The sequence below is a fragment of the Perissodus microlepis genome, chromosome 23 (genome assembly GCF_051167445.1).
Source record: "Perissodus microlepis isolate ML-2025 ecotype Zambia chromosome 23, ASM5116744v1, whole genome shotgun sequence".
In the NCBI taxonomy this organism is placed as follows: Eukaryota; Metazoa; Chordata; class Actinopteri; order Cichliformes; family Cichlidae; genus Perissodus; species Perissodus microlepis.
Genome location: NC_140482.1, coordinates 3,643,765 through 3,658,636, shown reverse-complemented (window position 1 = coordinate 3,658,636; position 14,872 = coordinate 3,643,765). Strand labels below are relative to the sequence as shown.

The following is a 14,872-nucleotide window of genomic DNA, read 5'->3' as shown; positions in this document are numbered from 1 at the left end:
GGCTGGAAATGAAAAAGCATGAGCACACCTCCCAACAGTTTGCACGGCTGCTTGTGTGCATTTCCCCCACAGTAAAGAAAAAAGTCAAAATGATTGTAGACGATTAGCTTGAGTTCTTATTATCCAGCTGTGTTTCAACATGTCTGTGTTTGTTTACACAGGCACATAATGTACAGTGTAGCACACTAGTGCTGAAAAGACTCTGGTTATTTTTTTATTGCTAAATCCAGCAACAAATAAACATCATTTTCACGTAATGATGGAACTATTTTATCTTTCGTTTTCTTGCATGCTGATGATCTTATTACCTATTAATCCAAGTCTGGGGCATTCTGTTCGGCCCAGAGAAAATATCACCCTGACTTTAACTATGATGTGTAAGCATGTTTGCAAAATCCCTTCTGGTCTCTACTTGTTATTCTCAATAACTCACTTCAGTCATAGCGCTGATCGATGCTTTTGACTCTTATTACATGGAGGGCCAACTCGCATAAAGCAATGTCCATATAAAATCATTATTCCTGACAGTGGCAGAGCTGAACAGCCAGAGGTTTACAGGGAAAACTTGCTTCTAACCAAATAAATCCTGAGAAAACTCTAATAAGAGACTCAGGGCAGTAATATTTCGCTTATTTTTCTTTTTTAAATCTTGCATCTTATTTTAGGTTTGTGGGGGCGCTGGAGCCTGTCCTGCTGTCATAGAGAGAAAGCACACCAGTCTATCACTGAGGCAATTAAACATGCTCACATTGACACTTACAGGCGTTCAGTCCCTAATCTCTTTCTCCTTTAACCCACAGTTCAAACCATTCCAAAATAGTCATGCACAAATTATTAAATAGGACGTCTGTAACGTATACGCATTTGTACTTTTACTTGTTTCGTGAGTTATATTTAAGAAGACTAAAATTATTCACATAAATAAATGTTTTGTCATACTGAATTTAAATGTGCAGATGATGTGAATATGAATTGGTTGGCTACCTCTGTGGCTTACTTCCAACTATTGTATAAATAGAAAATAAAATATAAAAATATGTATCAGAATAAATATTTTGTGCACTCTCCTCGAGTTGCAATGTTAACTACTATTTGTTTTCTATTTTTATTTCATCAAACCAAGTTATTCAACAAATTTAAGGAAGTAATTATTTTCCCATTTTCTAAAAGGTAAAAAAAATTAAATAACATACCTTGGTACTAAACCTTTTTTCGAAATTATACCAATATATATATTAAAGTTTTGGAGAACAACTTTTGGAAATTAGTATCACTAGGAACTTTCACTCCTCCTCGTTTTACACCGAGGCACTAAGCTGGTACACCAGCCGTCTCAGAACTACTATAACTACTTCCGGTAGTTATTACCAAAGTAAAATATGTTCAAGCTTCTTATACGCTCTCTAAGTCAGTTAAAATGTTAACACCGTCGATGGCAGCTGCGATGACAGGGGGGAAGTTAAGTACGCGGCGTGTTTTCCATTAGGAAAATACCAAAACCTTGTTTGAGGCAACATGTTCAAAGGAGAGAAAACATTTTTGAAGGCAAAACAGAACGATTTCCGGTGTTAGCTTAGACGACTTGACCGACATTGCACGCTCTCTAATGGAAATATCAACACGAGGGAGTTCGTGTAAGAAGTGGATTTAAAGTTGGTTCGGCGGTATTAAAATGGTTGGGAAGATAAAATATGTTCGGCAGAAGCTTCACCACGAGGCCGTAAAGGTCGATGGGCCGATCGGCTTCGCGCAGCACGGCTCACTGGTGTCTTCTACTGTACAGAAGGATCCTGGTGAACTACTCACAGCAAATCTAAGACTGGGGAGCAAGCCTCACAGACAGGTGTGTGTTTAAAACCATGGACATAACGAACAGTCCAAATCTGTCACTGCCACTTTCTTGGGACGGACGTGACAAGATCAACCTTTACCTGACTGAAACTCTTCAAATAAGCCATTCCTCTGCAGATGATCTGTTAGCTGTTTGACTCTTTTAATGATGTTTGATATGAAAGGAAGGAGATTGGCCTATAATTAGCTAAGACTGCTGGGTCTAGAGATGCTTTTTAAGTAAAGGTTTAACTACAGCCAGCTTGAAGGCCTGTGGTACATAGCTGATTATTAGAGATAGGTTTGAGCAGTTTTGTAGGAATGGGGTCTAAAAGACACGTTGATGGTTTGGAGGAAGTAATTACTGAATTACTGAGTAACTAATTAGCAGCTCGAGACCATTACACATAGAGACAGACAGAATCACACATTAGGCTCCATTCTAGCACAAATGTGGTGGATAGAAGTCTTTGAGTTATAGATGCACTTTCATTCTAAACCCTTGCAGGCCCCTGCATTGGCATCCTTCCCCTCCAGTGTTTTTGCTGGCACTAAGATCTCTCCTGAAGCTCTGGTACAGACACTCAAGTTTGATGAAGCTCCAGATGTGCCCACACCTGTCACGAAAGGTAAGAGACGTTTGTCCATGTCAGTGTGATGGCTTATTTGATTATTGTATTATGACCCACAGAGGTCAGTGAAGCAAATTAAGGTATCAACTGTAAAGACGGTATAAGTGTGGCTCAGGTCTAAAGCTGCACTGAAGAACACAGAGCTCTGTGTCCTTTGCTTCTGTGCCTGAGTCTTAACCTACATGTAAATAATTCAGAAAATGTATTCCTAATCGGGTAAACTGCTACAGTTAAATGAAAACGATTCATTATTTATTTATATCAGTGACATTTGTAAGGTGTCTGATAGGGCTGGGCGATATGGCCTAAAATTCATATTGCGATATAATTTGAAGCATGTGCGGTAACGATATATATCGCAATATATTCTTTTCTTCTGTATAACGTATTTTCCACACTATAAGGACTTAAAATCCTTTAATTTTCTCAAAAATCGAGTGTGCCTTATGTATGAATTCTGGTTGTGCTTACTGACCTCGAACCGATTTGGGCTGCAGAAATCTGTTAAAAATGTTTTAGTACAACTTTGGTAAGCCGCACTGCTTGATGGATTGTCAGAGCATTACGGCTGCCGTAGTGAGGAGCTTCACGAAGTAATCTGGGTCCAAAACTCCGTCTGGTTCAGGTCCCAAAGTCAAACAAACACTGAGAGTTAAAAACTCTCTAAATTCTTTCATCTTTAATTAAATCATCAGCATTGCTGCTTTATTGGGTGTAATAATTAAGTTTTACATCCAGGCATCCATGAAAACAGAATTTATTAAATTTAACGGAGTTAGAAGTTAACAGGAAGTTAGCTCGCTAGCTTCCACCTAAACATTTCATACCATGTTCTGACAGAGAGATTTTTGAAGATAATTAAAACGTACAGCTCTGCTACCACTTCCAACATAAATGAAGACAGAAAACTTTGCAGGGTTACTGAAGTTGGACTACCTGGTATATAATGTTGTGCTACGTGATCTCTAGCGACACAGCTATGTTAGCATAACATTAGCACAGTGAAGCTGGAGGATGAACGCCGACTTTTTTTCCACTCGATAAAAGTTAACGTGAGGGATTCTGGTGGTCAAGGACAAATGCAATCGCATAGCAGGATGCTGTACACGGGCCAAACTTCAGTCAGGAGAACAACTGAGATCATTCATCCACAATACGAGGTTAGTCATTAATATACTGCAACAACATGGGAACAGAGCAGCTGCGAGAGAATTCAACATTAATGAGTCAATGTTACGGAAGTGGAGGAAGCGCAGTTTTTGGCTTTCCCCATATTCCAAAAGTGCTTCATCTCTTTGCTATGACTGTCGCCCGCCATAATTTGCAGATAATAATGGTTTTAGCCGCTGCGATGCTTTCGACCAAAACAGGCGCAGCTTGATGACATCATCAACATGCGCTATTGCGATAGAGCGATATAGTCAAAATCTCTATCGTTGGCCAAATTTATATCGTTTCTATCGTATATCGTTTATATCGCCCACCCCTAGTGTCTGACTCATTAAAATGAGTGTTATTAGAATGCTGATGAGAGAAATATTTTGTGTTTGGGACCTAACAGCTGCTCGATATGGTTACTTAAGAAATTTACAAATTTTAAAAAATGGTGTGACAGGAACAAACTATGCTTGAATCTCTGTAAACTGTTGATGTGATTTAGAAATAAAATGAAATTCAGTCGAGTTGTTGAGCTGATTGAGTGTCTCTCTTGTTCAGCTGTGAAACCAGTTGCAGTTAATCTTAGGTTTATGTGCTCAGGCCCCGGAGTGTAAATGCTGGTTTTCACTCAGTGTTTTGATTTTATTTCAGCATTTGAGAACAACAGAGAAAAAGCAACAACAGGTAAGAAGACTTCTTACCTGTAATTTGAGAATAGAGCACTTTCAAGTTTGAAATGTACAGAGGCAGAAAAACAGCATAATTGTGTGTGTGTCTTTAATGAGCCTGTTTTGGTTCTTCCGTGTATATGAAGGCCTCCATGAAACTGTTGAAATGCTCGTCACTACTTAGAGTCGTCTAAAGCAGCTGCAAAGCTGTGATGTGCTGAACCAGTCTTCTGTCTCCCTGCTGTGGTGTTGTTTTCTCATTTGCCTTCAGCTGTTCGATATCACTTACTCTGCAGTGTGTGCGGTGTGGTGGATGTACGACGGTTAGGTGGTGAACTCGTCTTCTGCCCACCTCAATCACAGAGATCCATTTCATCTGACAGTGGAAAAATGAGGCTCCCAGTGGGAACAGTGGTGGTAAAGCATGCCCCCTGCCTAACAAACACACTGGAAACCCCCACCTACTTGTGAAAGATTGGATTTCTCCACCTGTGCTCACAGTTGTAGTCAGTGGCAGATGCTTATCTTTGCCTGTTCTGTTAAAACACTTGTGTTGTTTGGTGCTGTGCTGGTAGATAAAGGCCTGCTAGGATGTCTGCACTGTTCACAGTGTGGAGATAACATGCCTGTCTGAACAACACTGGCTGACATACAGTGGGGTAAATAATTATTGGATAGGCAGCAGGTTTGCACACATCTCGGGGGATTTTGGCCCACTCCACTTGACAAACAACTCCACGCTTCAGCTCCCTCCACAGATGTCCTGGAGGATTGACGTTTGGAGACTGGGGAGCCTTTAATGGGCCTCTTCCTTAGCCAGTCTGTTGTTGCCTTGGTTGGTATTTTGTCTCTCCATTACATTTAAACATGATAAAAATGATAGACAGCTCATTCTTTGTAAGTGAGCAAACGTACAAGATGTTGAGTTAGGCATGTCTCCGCATCGCTAGCTTAAACAAGTCCTTGGCAGTTCCTGTTATATAAAATATATAAAAAATTCCCCAGTCGCCCCTGCGGGCAGTCTACTCTTCAAGCTCGGGTCCTCTACCAGAGGCCTGGGAGCTGGGCTGTTCCCAGGACTGCGCTCTTCTGGACAGAGATCTCCGATGTTGTTCCCGGGATCTGCTGGAGCCACTCGCCTAGCTTGGGAGTCACCGCACCTAGTGCTCCGATTACCACGGGGACCACCGTCACCTTCACCCTCCACATCCTCTCGAGCTCTTCTCTGAGCCCTTGGTATTTCTCCAGCTTCTCGTGTTCCTTCTTCCTGATGTTGCTGTCATTCGGAACCGCTACATCGATCACCACGGCCGTCTTCTTCTGTTTGTCTACCACCACTATGTCCGGTTGGTTAGCCACCACCATTTTGTCCGTCTGTATCTGGAAGTCCCACAGGATCTTAGCTCGGTCATTCTCCATCACCCTTGGAGGCGTCTCCCATTTTGACCTCGGGACTTCCAGGTTATACTCGGCACAGATGTTCCTGTACACTATGCCGGCCACTTGGTTATGGCGTTCCATGTATGCCTTGCCTGCTAGCATCTTGCACCCTGCTGTTATGTGCTGGATTGTCTCTGGAGCATCTTTACACAGCCTGCACCTGGGGTCTTGCCTGGTGTGATAGACCCCAGCCTCTATGGATCTTGTACTCAGAGCTTGTTCTTGTGCTGCCATGATTAGTGCCTCTGTGCTGTCTTTCAGTCCAGCTTTGTCCAGCCACTGGTAGGATTTCTGGATATCAGCCACCTCCTCTATCTGCCGGTGGTACATACCGTGCAGGGGCCTGTCCTTCCATGATGGTTCCTCGCCTTCCTCCACTTTCTTGGATTTCTGCTGCCTGAGGTATTCACTGAGCACTCGGTCAGTTGGGGCCATCTTTGTGATGTATTCTGGGATGTTCCTTGTCTCATCCTGGACTGTGGTGCTGACACTCACCAGTCCCCGGCCCCCTTCCTTCCGCTTAGCGTACAGCCTCAGGGTGCTGGACTTGGGGTGAAACCCTCCATGCATGGTAAGGAGCTTTCTTGTCTTGATGTCAGTGGCTTCTATCTCCTCCTTTGGCCAGCCTATTACCCCAGCAGGGTACCTGATCACGGGCAGGGCGTAGGTGTTGACAGCCCGGATCTTGTTCTTACCGTTCAGCTAACTCCTCAGGACTTGCCTGACCCTCTGCAGGTACTTGGTGGTTGCAGCTTTCCTAGCGGCCTCTTCATTCATTCATTCATTCATTCATTCATTCATTCATTCATTTATTCATTTCAGGCACAACAAAATACATATATTGAACATAAAGTGCACAAAACAAAAAACAAAAATTACCTGAAAAGGAGTGGGACGAAGAAAACGTATTAAATCCCACCCCTATACTCACTCATCAACAAAAAACAATAAGCTTCCCACAGCTACGCCCATCGTTACAACCAAACAAACCATCAACAGCCCCGGGCACATGCAAGCATCTCAACGGCAGCTCGCAACATGGTTCCCATTCGCCTGTGGGATCCCCAGGTACTTGTAACTGTCCTCTATGTCTGCAATGTTGCCTTCTGGTAGTTTGATCCCCTCTGTTCTGACTACCTTCCCTCTCTTTGTTACCATCCGACTACACTTCTCCAGCCCGAACGACATCCCGATGTCATTGCTGTATATCCTGGTGGTGTGGATCAGTGAATTGATGTCTCGTTCGCTCTTGGCATACAGCTTGATGTCATCCATGTACAGGAGGTGGCTGACAACTGCTCCGTTCCGTAGTCGGTATCCGTAGCCAGTCTTGTCAATGATCTCACTGAGGGGGTTCAGGCCTATGCAGAACAGCAGTGGGGACAGAGCATCTCCTTGGTAGATCCCGCACTTGATGGTGACTTGTGCTATGGGCTTGGAGTTAGCCTGTAGTGTTGTCCGCCACATCCCCATTGAGTTCCTGATGAAGGCTCTCAGGGTCCTGTTGATCTTATATAGTTCTAGGCATTCCAGGATCCAGCTGTGGGGCATTGAGTCATAGGCCTTCTTGTAATCAATCCAGGCAGTGCACAGGTTGGTCAGTCTGGTCCTGCAGTCTCGGCTGACTGCTTGGTCAGTAGCTGGTGTTTTGCGCCTCAGGTATTTTTGCCCATCCCTTTCTGTGCCCCGCTCATGTATTGACCCATGTGCCTGTTCATCTTAGCCGCTATGATGCCTGACAGGAGCTTCCACGTGGTGCTGAGGCAGGTTATTGGTCGGTAGTTGGAGGGGACCGGTCCCTTCTTGGGGTCCTTGGGGATCAGGACCGTTCGACCTTCGGTTAGCCATTCCGGGTGTCTCTCGTCAACTAGCAGCTGGTTCATTTGTGCTGCCAGGCTCTCGTGGAGTGCAGTCAGCTTCTTCAGCCAGTAGGCGTGAACCATGTCAGGGCCTGGTGCTGTCCAACTCTTCATACTGGAGACCCTTTCTTGGATATCTGCCACTGTGATGGTTACTGGACCCTGTTCAGGGAGGTCGCTATGGTCTGCCCTCAGATCCACTAGCCACTGAGCATTGCTGTTATGGGTTGCGTCCTTCTCCCATATACTCTTCCAGTATTGTTCTGCCTCCAGCCTTGGTGGTGCTGTTCTCTTATCGTTCCCCTGCCACTGAGAGTACACCTTGGCTGGTTCCGTGGAGAACAGCTGGTTTATTCTCCTGCCTTCTATCTCTCTGGTGTACCTCCTCAAGCGGCTGGCCAAGGCTGTGAGTCTTTGCTTGGCAGTTTCCAAGGCCTGAGGTGTGGACAGCTTCCTGTACTTCTTAGGCACCTTCCTCATCGCGCCTTTCTGCAACTCAGATAGTTGGCTAACCTCCCTCTGCTACCTTGATCTTAGCCTCTAGCCTCCTTCTCCATGGGGGGTACTGCCCCTCTTGGCTGTTCAACTTGTAGCCAAGCATCCCACTGATCACTGCTGCCGTATTGTAGATCAGCTTGTTAGTGTCGGTAATCGTGGTTGTAGGTATCGTCCGTAGTGCTGCATTAACATCATCTAGCAGACCTTCTGAGGGTACTTCACGTAATCTTGGTAACCGGCTACAGGGGATCCAGGTTTCAAGCTTGGCCATGATCTTATCTTTCAGGTCAGTTCCTCTCGCACTCAACGATCCTTCTCCTATCGCACATATATATATATATATATATATATATATATATATATATATATATATATATATATATATATATATATATATATATTTAGTATACGCATTCAGTAATGCACATACTCTTATATTGTACATATATTTATTCATATAACTCTCAGATTTACCCATTCTGATATTTTGCTTGCTCTTATGTTATTGTATTTCTACACATCTCTGTTGCTTGTGGAGCTCGCACACAAGAATTTCACTCGCATGTACTGTACCAGTGTACCTGCACATGTGATGTGACAATAAAAGTGATTTGATTTACCTGGATGACTGAGCGTCCTGTACAGGTGTAACCGGGGATCTAACATCTCTCTTTTGTTCTTTTAGTTTCCTGTTTGCATCAGTTCCTCAGCTTCATGGCAGCTCTTCGGTTCATACTCAGTTCCATCTCATCACCTCTTGTTCTATCGTTCCATCTTTCCATATGTGTTGATTGTTTTGGATGCTTGCTGGCCATCACCTCCATTAGGATCCGCTCTGAACCCCTGTGTTTGCGCTGGTTAGTCCCTGTGTATACCTGCCTCAGAATTATGGATGTGGAAATTTGAGGGTTCTTTGTCGTGCTGGAAGATCCATCCATGACACCTCTACAGTGTTTTAGCTGAGGGAAGATTTTCTGATAGATGGTTCTCTCTCGGGCCCTCAGTGAAGTTATCCTGGACACTTAGCAGGAAACAGCCTCACATCACAGTATTAACTCTTTGTACTGGACTGTGTCCCTTTGGTTATTCTCAGCATTTCAAAACGGGTGATTTGGGTTTTACCTGACCGCCGGACTTTGTGAGCTCTGAATCATTTTTAATTTGCTTCGTATTTCACCGCATGTCTTCACAGAACAAATGTGGACTCACTCAGCCTTAATGTTAAACAAGAGGGAGTTGTTATGGAATTTAAAACACCAACATATAGTCAGTAGATTTTATTTAAAAGTGTTTATATTGACAGAATACTGCATCTATAATGTAATTAACCCCAATATGAGCAGTAGTGCACCGTATACCAGAACACACTGACTGGGTAAAGCTGCCTGTGTGGGTGCTTCATGGGTCAGTGTTGACCTAGCTTTTACTTTAGTGCTGGGCACTGCTATGATTTAAAAAAAGGGACGTAGAGCAAAGAATAGCATGTTTGAAGCTGCTGCTAAAGCATGGATCAATAAGCTTCAATATATTTCTGATGCTGTTGCAGCTACAGGGACAGGACTGCTCAGAGCCTCTACAGCCTTTTGTCTTCACTCTTTCATTTCCAAAAGGAAAGAACTGTGTTTCTACGTTGGGTTAACCCTGCATGGGTTTTGATCCTGATACATGCACGGAGGGTCAGCGCTGGTTTATGCAGCACGAAGCTTTGTTTTCTGTTCAAGAAGGAAGGTTTGCAGCCATCTTTGATGAGTCGCATAAAGCTGCCTCTCATAGGCCCCTCTCACTGCTGAGGGATGTTGCTGTTATATCGACTGATATTCCTGTTTGTGTGTGTTTGTGTTTCTACAGGCACAGAAATCAAGAAAATGCAGTCAAAGAAAGAAAAGATGAAGGAGAGGAGGGAGCGGTGGCTCAGCAGTGAGTTCACATGGACACAACAATGTAACCTGCTCTTATTTACTCTGTCAGCTGTGGTTCAGTCGTACAGCTCCATTTCTTACCAAAAATCTCAGGCCAACACATATTTTCATCTAAGTAAACAGTCCAAACACACTCTGGAGTCTGCCACGTTGGCTTGTGTTCATTCTTATTAATGTAATATTTTTGTCAGTGTCTGTCTTGGATCACTTCACTATTACACTGTTTTAATTACTGAGTTAGGGTTAGTTTGCAGGGAGGCTGAGGTGAAGGTACTGGTGTCTGATCGCTCTGTGCTCGAGCCCCACTGTAGTCCACAAACTCTTCAAAAACATCAGAAACAACAATGGCAGGTTTCGATCTGCCGTCCAGAGGGACTCGGCTGCCTGTGGGCCTGTGTACGGTCCAGGTGTCGCCTCAGTGCTGCTAGAACTGATTTCAAAGCTCGTGAAAAAACAGTGGGACGCGTCGTTCTGTGGAGAAGGTGAACCCGTCACACTCCACTCACCGTGGACACGCGTGTTTGGAAACTGTGTGTGAAGCTTTGAACAGTTTGTGTGATCTTAGTTGTTTTCATGTAACACAGCTTATTAAAGGTTTTAAAAACGACATCTTCTTCCAATTAGGAATCTTCTCTCCACGATCATTTCAGCTAATTGGGATTAGCCTGTAACAGTAGCCCTGTGATGAGCCAATCAATTCTTCAGTAACACGACACGTTTCCTCTTCAGGCGTATAATTAGTTACTAATGGCTTCATGTCTCAGCCCTGCTGAAACCCCAAACCAGCTCCACAGTGGATCGTCCCAGTGTTACAGTCTGGGCTCCACTGGCCAAGGACATCCAGCTTTCATTTTAAATGTACAGCTTGAATGGACACGTTAAGGAAAGAAGATTCATTTCCAGAATTGCTAAACTTAAAGTAATTCTGATGTTTGGGGAGTAAGAAATATGCAGTACATACTTTAATGGTTTGTTTCCACATCACTGGGGCTCAGCTGTTTGACAGAAGAATGAATCCTGGTACTTGGTCGTCAGCTGTGGAGAGTTTAGTTGGCATGAAGGTTCCTTTGGGATCAATACTTCTTATTGTTTTGGTAGACACGTCGCTCATTTTCACTGTGATGCCAGAAAATAGTTTGAAAAGAATTAAGTGACAGTAAAATGGATAAAACCCTCCTGGTAAGGTACCACAGAGGCTTTATTCATGTGCAACAGTCTGCATGTGTGATGTCACAGAGCTGTCATCGCAGAGCGGCTGAGAACGCCGTCGCTCACAGGTTGGGCTTGTTGTTGTCAGCTGTCCCTCGTCTTTATTCTGTAGTCTGCAAACACTGTCTGCGTGTGTTACTCAATGTAACGTCTCAGTTTAAATCAACTACAGATAACGGTGTCATTGCACAGTCCTACGTGGTACAATAGCACAATGACACTGATAACTGTCCCACGACGGCACATCACAGTAACTTCAGTAATAATAAGTGTATGTTTGTTGCACAGTGTTATTATTTCATATTATTATCATTATTGCACCTTGTTGTAAATATAAATATTATTATTATTGTTATTGTTGTTACCCCCACCGTGCACGGTGGGGAAAGCTAGGAAGCTAGCTTAACATGAACATGACCTTTGTAAAAGAGCAGAATCTAAAATGACAGGCTGCACTCAGTGAGTGCAGTGTGCTAAATGCCATATAGAAACCTCACATCTGGTACTGACATTTTCTGTAACTATATGTCTCACTGTAATAATTTCGCTGCTGTTTCTCAGAGATCAGCTCCATTAAGCAGGCGAAAGAGCTCCAAGCAGCCGAGGTCCGGAGACAGGCCACTCCTGTAGTGGGAGACATGAGGCCGCTGGCTGACGCCTTACCGGATCTCTCTCAGCTCATCTCCCCAGCTTCCACAGCCCCCGTCGCTTGCCGCAAAAGCAGGAAAATCAAAGTGTAAGTGCCAAGGTGACCGCTGAGCAAGCCAGGCATCAAGTGTCAACATGACAGTTGTTGATTATCAAGTGCAGCGTCCCAAAATGATCCCGTTTCTTTTGTCCTTGAAGACAGCAAATCAGGACTAATGGCATCCTACAGCATGTTTGTGGCTGATGAGGCTTCATCTACTGGCTGCTCTCACTTGTGTTCGCTGTCCGTTTCTTAATGACCAAATATTTTAGTAGAAATGAGCAGAGGTTAGAAAAATGAGCTTACTTTGGGCTGATCAGGCCAAAATAAGACGTTTTATTTCAATAATAAAGAGATTTTTCGCAGGCGTGTCCATCAGTGCCTGCTATACTGACACAAAATGAATTATGGACCATCGCACAAGCACCACTGGTTTTACTGCTGACACAGGCCTGCACTTACATCTTTTTCTGGACTCGGATGAGTCGTCAGTCCAGTCGGTTTTTTCCATTGTCACCATGGTCCACCACAGTCCTCAGAAACTTTGTCATCTTTGTACACTGATGTGCTGGTTTCCACATCTTTAGTCTCAATCACTTTCTTTGTATTTTAGAGAATTTGTACTTCACTTTGTTCTGTCGTGTTCATGATGAGTGACAAAAAAAACAAACCTTGAACTGTAAATGTGTTATTCAAGCAGCAGTAATCAGGCCTGGGTTCATCTCGGTCAAAGTCCAACTTTAACACTATTCAGTAATAACAACAGCAACAATAATAATAATAATAATAATAATAATAATAATAATAATAATAATAATATCAAAAGCAAACACTAAGTGATGCTTTCATTTGGATCAGTGTCAGATGAAGTACAGTCAGCTGACTCTCATGACCGCAGGTCTGTCTGAGAGAGGGAACCTTTAGTAATTAAATGAGCTTCAATGTCTGTCCCTGCCTGTCCCCGACTGTCCCTGTCCTGTCTCTGTCTGTCCCTGTCCTGTCCCTCTCTGTCCGTGACTGTGCCTCTCTGTCCCCGACTGTCCCTGTCCTGTCTCTCCCTGTCCTGTCCCTCTCTGTCCCCAACTGTGCCTCTCTGTCCCCGACTGTCCCTGTCCTGTCTCTGTCTGTCCCTGTCCTGTCCCCCTCTGTCCCTGTCCTGTCCCTGTCTGTCCCCATCTGTCCCCGACTGTCTCTGTCCTGTCTCTGTCTGTCCCTGTCCTGTCCCCCTCTGTCCCTGTCCTGTCCCTGTCTGTCCCCATCTGTCCCCGACTGTCTCTGTCCTGTCTCTGTCTGTCCCTGTCCTGTCCCTCTCTGTCCCCGACTGTGCCTCTCTGTCCCCGACTGTCCCTGTCCTGTCTCTGTCTGTCCCTGTCCTGTCCCCCTCTGTCCCTGTCCTGTCCCTGTCTGTCCCCATCTGTCCCCGACTGTCTCTGTCCTGTCTCTGTCTGTCCCTGTCCTGTCCCTCTCTGTCCCTGACTGTGCCTCTCTGTCCCCGTCCGTCCCTGTCTTTCCCCGACTGTCCCTGTCCTGTCTCTGTCTGTCCCTGTCCTGTCCCTCTCTGTCCCTGACTGTGCCTCTCTGTCCCCGTCCGTCCCCGACTGTCTCTGTCTGTCCCTGTCCTGTCCCCGACTGTCCCCCTCTGTCTCCATCTGTCCCCGTCCGTCCCTGTCCTGTCCCTCTCTGTCTCCATCTGTCCCTCTCTGTCCCTGTCTGTCCCCCTCTGTGCCTCTCTGTCCCCGTCCGTCCCTGTCCTGTCCCTCTCTGTCTCCATCTGTCCCTGTCTGTCCCCCTCTGTGCCTGTCCTGTCCCTGTCCTGTCCCTCTCTGTCTCCATCTGTCCCTGTCTGTCCCCCTCTGTGCCTGTCCTGTCCCTGTCCTGTCCCTCTCTGTCTCCATCTGTCCCTCTCTGTCTCCATCTGTCCCTGTCTGTCCCCCTCTGTGCCTGTCCTGTCCCTCTCTGTCCGTGACTGTCCCTCTCTGTCCCCGTCCGTCCCTGTCTGTGCCCATCAGCTCCATTTCTTTTCCCTGGCCTACGTCAGATGTCTTACAGAGTTTGGGTGGAGCTACCTGAAGGAGCAGCTTCTCCCACAGACTGTGATTAAAAAAAACATCTTTAGTTTGATTTACACTCTGCGGTCATGTGACCACCACATACTGATGTCAAAGCAACATTAAAGTAGTGACTGCCTGATAAATAAAGCCCAGAGCGTTTCCCTGCTGTGTGGAAGACCAGTAGGAGACACCATTAGAAGGAACTGTCCACTGTTCTTGATGTGTTAAAGTGTCCCCATGTCTCTGTCCGATGTCCTCCCTTTAGCCCGGTGAAGAGACCAGAGCCCACAGATTTCAGTCAGATGAAACGCTCACAGAAACGCAAGCTGCTGTAAGAGTTTCTTTCTTACCTACAGTGATTGAGAGCCAACCTACACTCCTGTGTGGAAATCCTCTGCCACTCTTCTTTATTGTTTTTACAGGGAAACTGAGACCAGCAGGTTCAGCAAAGCAGTGAGGACGCTCTCAGGTAAAACCAACCCTCTGGCTGATATCGGTGAGCTGCTGAGGAAGAAGATGAGACAGGAGGAAGAGCAAAGCTGCGTTTAGCAAGATCCCAAAGCTGGACTGTGGGAGGCTGAAGAGTATCCACACACAAACATTTCTAACTGTCAGCGAACAGCAACAACCCTGATACCTGTGGGTGACAGCAGGGTTTCTCTGAAATAATAAATCACAACATTCAGACCCAACATGTTCTGTTTCATTTCTCTTACAAGGTCACAAACTTTAATCACTCTGTGTTCATTAAAAATAATAATAACATCCCAGGATGTGTACGTTCAGCTGCTTGCCTGTGAATAAGGCCGTGACCTGACAGTAGTGTTCAAACTGTCACCACATGCACATGCCTCTAACATACAAAATGTGGATGCTTCTGATAATTCCCCTTTCTTTCAGCCTGGTGTGTTCCCAGGCAC

The 14,872-nt window shown here is 45.0% G+C and overlaps 1 protein-coding gene across 1 annotated transcript; it reads left to right on the top strand.

Moving 5' to 3' along the window:
- The first annotated feature begins 1,438 nt into the window (after positions 1-1,438).
- slx9 (SLX9 ribosome biogenesis factor) lies at positions 1,439-14,644 on the top strand. Its single transcript, XM_084922006.1, has 7 exons — positions 1,439-1,843; positions 2,339-2,459; positions 4,272-4,304; positions 9,934-10,002; positions 11,775-11,949; positions 14,218-14,283; positions 14,375-14,644. Exons 1-7 carry the CDS (start codon positions 1,673-1,675, stop codon positions 14,499-14,501), a joined length of 762 nt encoding a protein of 253 aa, XP_084778132.1. The 5' UTR covers positions 1,439-1,672; the 3' UTR covers positions 14,502-14,644.
- The last annotated feature ends 228 nt before the right edge of the window (positions 14,645-14,872 follow it).

Coding starts and splice junctions, on each gene's coding strand:
- slx9 (XM_084922006.1), top strand. CDS start 1,673: ATGGTTGGGAAGATAAAATATGTTCGGCAGAAGCTTCACCACGAGGCC. Junction 2,460..4,271: donor GCCCACACCTGTCACGAAAG/GTAAGAGACGTT, acceptor ATTTTATTTCAG/CATTTGAGAACAACAGAGAA. Junction 11,950..14,217: donor AAAAGCAGGAAAATCAAAGT/GTAAGTGCCAAG, acceptor TCCTCCCTTTAG/CCCGGTGAAGAGACCAGAGC.